Here is an 8,195-nt window from a genome sequence, read left to right on the forward strand (position 1 = left end):
CCATCACACAGCAGAGGAAACCGAGGCACAGAGAGGCTGGGTTACTTGCCAAATATGACACAACTTATAAATGATGGAGCTGGGACTCAAATCCAGCCGAGTTGGCTCCAAAGCCCACGCTCTTACCTCGGAGGCGCTGAGGTCCCCCATCCTGTGTTTGCAGGTTAGCCTGAGAAAGTCAGATTGAAGCGAGGGTGGGGGTGGGGCGAAAAGTATCATATACCACAGGGGCTCAGGTAACTCCTGAGCACCATCTATGCCCACATCATGCTGTGTGGGAATACAAAGATGTATACGAACAAGGCTCCACCCCCAGGAAAATTAGATTGTAAGTCTAGCAAAGAGCATAAGTATGTGATGACATAAAGCAGGGAAGGTGAGGTAAGTGCTAAAGTGCTGATAGAAAGTCCTATGAACTTCACAGAGAGATCAGTTCTGGTGTGCTTACTGAGAAACCCTTTCTAATGGTGCAGCCTACCTCCTGTGCCTGAAAGAAGGGTCAGGGTTCTGTAGATGGAGGAGAGGCAAAAGCAAGAATGTTCCTGGCAGAGGAAAAGACAGGAGCTCTGGAATGAAGGTGAGACAGGATAAGGCCTTTCTCCCACAGTCAGCAGCCCCCCCTTCCCCCCTTGCTAAGACTCTCAGCGTCTATGGAGACCAGTAGGACACCAGGCTTTACAACTTGTGAGTGGGGAGGGATACCGGGCCCAAACCCCAGCGCAGACCCTTGCATGCAAATTTCCTATTTTGCAGCCACAGAGCAGAGGCAGAGCGTCTGAGCGCTTCCAGCATGGCTAATCTGAGTGGGGAGACAGTGGGAGCATCTTAGGCTCCATTAGCAGAGCATGGGCACTCTGAGATGTGAGGATCCAGGGGCTGTTAGTAGGGGTGAAGAGCCAGAAAGAAAAGAATCCAGGAAAAGAGTTGTCTTAGAGGAGCAGTGATAAGGACAAGGACAAACCAGAGAAACTGATAAAGTCTGAAGGCAATGATTTCAAATGCGGTGGCTCAAATATTTATACAGAGAAATAGTGGTTTGAGGGTCCCTGCTGGGCACCCCATTCCCAGTCTGCTTTGACATCGACACTATGACAAGGAGAATGGGTTAATTTGAAAAAGGGTGGGATATAAAGAGACAGGCAGAGAGCACGGGCAGAACCCTGAGGACTGGGCACCCTCATTGGGCAGAAGGGGGAAAGGGGCCACCCTGGGCAGGAAGAGGAGAGGAGGGGCAGGCGAACAGATATGTCAGAAGATCTGGGAGGAAGGGACTTAAGAATGGTGAGGACTCATGGGTACAAACAGCACAAACAGTGGTGTCTAGAAAGATGGAAAGAAGTTATTGGCTTTAGTATCTAGGAGACAACCAGTGTTCTTTAAGGGGCTGTTCCAGTAAAGCAGACCTGGCCTGGTGAGCCCTGGTGAGGGTGGCAGACTCAGGGGCTGGCCAAGGAGAGGAAGCTGAGTGTTATCCACATAGAGCCAGAGGGCCTGTCCCATCTTGTGCAGGAGGCACAGAGACAATGAGGGTAGTTTAAAGCAGGTAAAAAAAAAAACAAAAAACCTCAAAGTAATGGCTGGAGAGGGGCTAGGATTGACAAGGATTGTCCCGGAAGGCAGGGACAATGTCTGCTGAGGGCTAGAGGTACAGTCTGAGGGATCAGAAAGGCCAAGTAGGTGTGCCCATCCATCCTTTTACAGGGTAACCCACCCATGGTCAATGCTCCACTCCTCTTAGCTGTTGCCATGGTTTCTTTCTATTTGGAAATATCCAACACTTCCTCATATAGGGTGAGCCTGAGTCTCAGAGACATCATTGAGCTACTAAGCTGTTCTCAGACTTCTAACCTTTTTTTTTCTCTCTTTTTTCTCTCAAGAGTCAGTAATGGGTTTCATGAGATTTGACTAGGATGTCCCACCAAAGCTGGTCATGGTGAATCAGCTAGACCCTATCCAAGAAGTGAATAGGAATGGTGTGGGACAAGTCCAGATGCTTGGTTGTCTCACAGCTTCTTTTAGGGCTGGCGGGCTTAAGAGGGCCTCAGGCTTTGTTTAATGCTTTGCTGTCACCGTTTTGAAATTCTTAGTTAATCTGGAACCAGGGTGTCCTGTCCCCTCTCTTGTCTCATGCACCCAGACAATGTCCCCCACGTCTGCAGGCCATGCCCAGGGGCTGGCTGCACCTGAGGAGTCATCACCCCTGACAGCCCAGGCGGCCAGGGGATGTCAGGCCAGTGCCTGCCCTGCTCCCACTGGGAACAGCTGGACTCTCCAATCTGCTGATCTCCCCTTCCTTTTTCCAGAGGAGCAGTCTCCCCGTTCTGGGGAGCTCAGACTCACACCTCCAGTTTCTGTGAGGGAGCTGGGGCAGCTTTCCCGGGACCTAGCAGCGCTACTCAGTGGGATATTCAGGAGGCTCTGCTGGTCCCAGCTCTCTACTCCAGGCGTCAGGGAGTGCAGACAGGGACCAATGTACCTGTTCCCTTTCCCTTTCACAGTGTGGAGCCCAGCCCAGCCGCCTTGATCGCTGTAGTCAGCCCAGTGCAGCTGACAGGTGCTTGTCTTTCTCTCATGAGGACCCACCATATTCTCCTGGTCTTACCAGGGAGGCAAGCCCTCCATAGGTAGGTCTAGGGACCGGAAGGGCTTCCTGCTGTGGCCTTGCCTGACTCACACCAAGGCTACTGTATTCCCAACACTCTTCACCCTTTCAGCCCCTGTGTGGAGATGACCAATTTCTTCAGCTTTGTTTAGAGTTCAACAGCGCCGCCTACTGGTGCTTCGTTGTGGGTGACCACAGCCGAGAGATAGCAGAGGGTGTTTTTTTTACTACTCTCCGTTGTATTTTGGACCCACCCCTCCGCATTCTTGGAAAGTGAATAAGCGGAAAAGGTCGCCAGAGTGACAGATTCCCATCGCCTCCTCCCAGCTCTCCGCGCCCGCCACTCAACAGGGTCGCCCCTCTTCAATGCCCTTTGCTACACAAGTGACATTTATATGCATCTGTTTCATTCTGATCTTTCAGCCAAATGGAAAAAAAAATCCTTACCAGATCGGAGTAGGATCTGCTTGGAGCCCACAGGGCCTGCCAGAGAGGGCTTCCGTGCACCCCTTTGGGGTTCAAGATGGACGGACTATGGACTATCCCTCTGTGAAGCTGGACAAAAACAGACCACACTGGCAAATGCGCTCCCCAACACACCCGCCCCCATAGGGCTCCTTTGCCTGTCACCGCTTCTACAGGGTGACGGGACCTCGGAGCCCTGACAGTATCCCTGAGACTGATGAGGTCTGACCTTGGCCGATGGCGCTCAGGGACTCCTGGGTCCCTAGCTGTGTGTGTGTGGAGGGGGAAGGGGGGGAGTGGCAGAGTCGCGGGAGTTAGACTAGTTCGCCCTTCGCTCATTGTCGTCGTCTAGCCACACCGTCTGTGTGTAGGACTGAGCGCACCCCAGTTTTCAGAGCGAGGGCGGGTCCAGCTCTCTTTCCTTTCGATTGCATCTTTGGGGAAGTCCACGCCCTAGGCAGCCCTTCCCAAGTCCTCCTCTTGTTGAATACCTTCTCCCAGAGTCCCGCAGGTGCTGGGCACTACTTCCCCTCATCCTTCATTCAGAGCCCCCCTCTCCCCACCGCCTCCTCCCAGGGTTCTACAATACAGGCTGTCCTTGAAATGGATGATAGTCGCATATTTATGAAGAAAAAGAAAGGGGGCCAAGAGACTAGGATGGGCGGCGAGCCTGGAGCCCGAGTGGAGGGAGCCGGAGTGTCGCCCGGCGGACAGGGGTGGTGTCTGCGCCTGGCAGCCCCGCCCAGGACCGCCCAGAGCCTGGGCGCGTTTACGCATCGCGGCCAGGAGATCCCGGGCGCGAGGGCGGGCCCTAGGAGTCGGCAGAACCCAGTAATCCGAGAATGCAGCATCAGCCCTTCCCACCAGCACTTCCTTCCTTTTCCCGAACGTCCAGGAGGGAGGGCTGCGCTCTTATAAACTCGCCCTGGCTCGCCGGCATATCAAAGGCTGCTTCGCCCTGGCTGCACCACGCAGCCCGACACTCCTGCTCCGGTAGAGCCACGAACAGCTGTCGCCACCAGCGCCCCGCGCCTCTCAGAACCGGCCGGGCTCGGACCGGCGGTGGCGCTTGCGCGGTCCCCGGCGCCTGCACGCGGTGTGCGGGACAGCATGCTGCGGGTCCTGCTCCTCGGCGTGCTGGGCTCTGCAGCCCTGGGTCTCCCGGCTCTCCCCCAGCCCCAGCCCCAAGGAAGCCAGTGCATCGAACAAGACTGTTTTGCGCTCTTCCGGGGCCCTGCCACCTTCCTCGCCGCCAGCCAGGTCTGCGAGCGCCTGCGGGGCCACCTGATGACCGTGCGCTCCTCGGTGGCCGCTGATGTCATCTCCCTTCTATTGAGCGGCGGCGGCGGGGGCGAGAGCCCGCGCCTCTGGATTGGCCTGAAGCTCCCGCCAGGCTGCAGCGATCCGGGTCACCTAGGTCCCCTGCGGGGCTTCCAGTGGGTGACGGGCGACAACCAAACCAGCTACAGCAGGTGGGCGCGGCTCCGCGAGGCCCCCGCGCCTCTCTGCGGCCCGCTGTGCGTGGCCGTCTCGGAGGCTGGGGTCCCCGCATCAGGTGAGCCGTCCTGGGAGGAGCAGCAGTGCGCCACCGAGGCCGATGGCTTCCTCTGCGAGTTCCACTTCCCAGCCTACTGCAAGCCTCTCGCGGTGCGGTCCGGTGCCCCGGCGACCGCCAGCATCTCCGTCAACTACAGCACCCCGTTCGGGGCCCGAGGGGCGGACTTCCAGGCGCTGCCGCTGGGCAGCTCCGCCGAGGTGGCGCCCTTTGGGATGGAGCTGGCGTGCGAGCTGAGGTCAGGGGAGACCGACGGCCGCTGGGGCCGGGCCAGGCCGGGCGCCTGGGACTGCGGCGTGGAGAACGGCGGCTGCGAGCACGTGTGCAACCGGAGCGCCGGGGAGTCCCGCTGCTTCTGCCCCGCGGACACCGCTCCAGAGGCCGACGGGCGCTCCTGCACCGCCGCCGAGGAATGCGACAAACGCTGCCAGCACTTATGCCACCGCAACCCCGACGTGCCCCGCGGCTACTCGTGCATGTGCGATGTGGGTTACCAGCTGGCTGCGGACCAGCACGGGTGCGAGGACGTGGACGACTGCATGCAGGTGCCCAGCCCGTGCCCTCAGCTCTGTGTCAACACGCAGGGCAGCTTCGAGTGCCGCTGCCATCCTGGCTACGAGCTGGTGAATGGCGAGTGCGTCGAGTCTGAGGACCTGTGCCTGGGAAATAACTGCGAGTACCAGTGCCAGCCCCTGAAGGAGACGGACTCCCCGCCGTACCGCTGCATCTGCGCGGAGGGCTTCGCGCCCATGCCCCACGCCCAGCACAAGTGCCAGATGTTCTGCAACCAGACTGAATGCCCAGCCGACTGCGATCCCAACTACCCGGACACCTGCCGGTGCCCCGATGGTTACATTCTGGACGAGGGCTCAGTGTGCACCGACATCGACGAGTGCGCCGATGGCAATTGCATCAACAACGCCCTTTCCTGCAAAAACCTCCCTGGCACCTATGAGTGCATCTGCGGGCCTGGCATGGTCAAGAATGGCAACGACTGTGACCCCATCCCCGTGATTGCAGGCGGCGCCGGCGGCGGCGGCGGCGACGAAGGGGGCTCTGGGGAACCTCCGGTCAGCCCGACACCTGGCGTCACCTCCAGCCCCAGGCCTGCAGGCTCCGTGCACTCTGGCGTACTCATTGGCATCTCGATCGCGAGCTTGTGTCTGGTGGTGGCGCTTTTGGCGCTCCTCTGCCACCTGCGCAAGAAGCAAGGCGCCATGCAGGCTGAGCTGGAGTACAAGTGCGGGGTCCCCTCCAAGGAGGTGGTGCTGCAGCACGTGCGGACAGAGCAGATGCCTCAGAAACTCTGAGGAGTCTCCCTCCCTGGCCCCAGGTGTGGGCTTGGCCCTTACCTGGCCTCCTCCCCCGGCCTTACTCCAGGGCTGTCCCCAAAGCACCTTAGCTGGCATCAGAACTGGAGGAGACCCCCATCCCTTCTTTTGCTGAGGTCAGGAATGGCTGGGGAGGAGGGACTGGAAGGAGAATACACCCCAGTTACTTCCATGATGTCATCAGACTACTTACTGGGCAGAGACTGCAATTTTAAAATGAATATGGAGATTGCAAAGTGCCCTGTGCCTTCTGTAAGGCAGGAGGGGTGAGCACTATTGGGCAGACTGTGATCCGATGGACTAGTGAGTGCGATTGTGTCATGTTGATGACTAAGATATTTATTTTTTTAAGTATTTAGGACTTTTTGTTCTATTTTCCCTACCTGTATGTCTTCATCCCCACATTGCGTCCCTCCCTACCTTCCTGCTCTCTTTCTCACCTCCCCTATCTATGTATTTATATACTCCCACTTGTCAAGTGGTAGTTAAACTATGTTGGTGAATTGTTTTTTTCCCCCCAGCCTCTCACATTTATGAAGCCAAGCCACATTTCCCCCTCTTATTCCTCCCAATTTTCCCTTCCCAGGAACTGGGCCAACCCCGCTGAGTCACCTTACCTGCATCTGACTCTACTTCTACTTTTAGCTGTCTGCCTAGGGCCTAGGCAGAGCTCTTATGTGAAACAGAGCAAAAACACTAAAAATAAGAATGCCTGGGCATTTGTTCTTTCACCAGATTTGCGAATTTATCTTGAAGTTTCATGCTTCCAGGGCCAATATCATTTTAACAAAGGTTAAGATGTGAGAGGCATGTGTTAAGTTAATGTTGCTGGACTGTCTTGGAAAGTCAACCCAAGGAGTTTTTATTTTTATTTTTTAAACAGTGAGCCTGGGTTTTATTATTGGTGTTGTTTTGATTTGGACTGAAAGGTAGTCATTGTTGTTCAGCTTTTATGCAGTTTCCTTTTTCATTTTTATTATTGTTGTTGTTATTGTTATTTTTAACAGTGTTGGAATGTTCACATGATTGCTCTAGATTGAAAGAAAAAGGAATCATCTCCCAGGAGATAGTTTAAGAAAGTTATGAGTTGCCTGATTCATGCCAATTACCATTTTGACTCACTGTTTTTGTCATTTGCAGACTAAAATAAAACCAGCTTTACTGTTTGGGGGGCATTTGGGAGTTTGGGGATGGTACCTGGCAGATGCCCAGGCCAGGCCCTCACCTTGATCAAGCCCTTGAGAATGTCTCCCACTTCAGAGGGGCCTTCTCACCTCATTCACTTGGAACTTGCTCCCCACAAGAAATGGGGGTTGCCTTTGCCCTCCCCCAGCAGCTGGCTAGAAATGCAGAAACTTGGGCTCCATGCCACTGACTCCATGAGAATCTGTATTTTAGCAAGATCTGCAGGGAGTTATCTGCCAGTATGGTTTGAGGAGAATGGTTTCAGACAGCTTCCAACTTTTGGAATTGAGTATATGGGCATCAGTAATGAGTAGCAGGCCAAGTCAGGGCCTTTATTTTCAAGAAACTGAGGAATCTTAATTTCCGGTGGAAAAAACTAGGTACACCCCTTAAGACATCATTAAACAGGGTTTTTGGTTCAACTAAGCTAGGAATGAAATTATGAATGGGAAAAATGCGTATCTTTTGTGACAAAGATTTTTTTCTACTATTTTGTAAACTCAGCATATTTGTACATATTTATTTATTGGAGATAAACTAGAACACGGGCAAAACCCTTGCTTATGACATCACTTATAGAAAATAAACAAATAACAGTGTGCCTTTGGTTGCATGTCTGTCCACCTCCCCTCTCTCCACCCCCATTTTCCATCATTAAACAATGCAAATTCCATGAATTGAATTTAAAGGTCGCTCCACACCCATCACTAGCTCATGGCATCATCTCTGACTTTGAAAGATTTTTTTCAGAGGAGATTGTTTTCACTGTAGGATGTCATGTTCTATCTGTGTGCACAAATATTTATTTACTTTTCCTTCTGCAACCATAACAACTTCATACAAAGGACTTGTGTCAGTGCATTGTAAAGGATTGTTTAGATTATTTGTTGGGATGAATTAAAGAAACAATCCTTCTTGGGGCATCTCTAGAATCCCAGCTGTGTGTCCTTCTGCACAAGGTTTGGTATTATTTGCTCCCTGAGATATGCAAACAGCAGTCATGAGGGAGTCTCAGTCTATGGATCATAGTCAAACAATCATTTCCACATAACAAGGT

General features: G+C 53.9%; 1 protein-coding gene across 1 annotated transcript; it reads left to right on the forward strand.

Moving 5' to 3' along the window:
• Nucleotides 1-3,924: 3,924 nt before the first annotated feature.
• THBD (thrombomodulin) lies at nucleotides 3,925-7,739 on the forward strand. Its single transcript, XM_070419817.1, has one exon. It carries the CDS (start codon nucleotides 4,178-4,180, stop codon nucleotides 5,930-5,932), a length of 1,755 nt encoding a protein of 584 aa, XP_070275918.1. The 5' UTR covers nucleotides 3,925-4,177; the 3' UTR covers nucleotides 5,933-7,739.
• Nucleotides 7,740-8,195: the final 456 nt, after the last annotated feature.

Source organism: Myotis yumanensis, unplaced genomic scaffold (assembly GCF_028538775.1).
Source record: "Myotis yumanensis isolate MYYU_CA2020_CCGP unplaced genomic scaffold, mMyoYum1.0.hap1 SCAF_7, whole genome shotgun sequence".
Lineage (NCBI taxonomy): Eukaryota > Metazoa > Chordata > Mammalia > Chiroptera > Vespertilionidae > Myotis > Myotis yumanensis.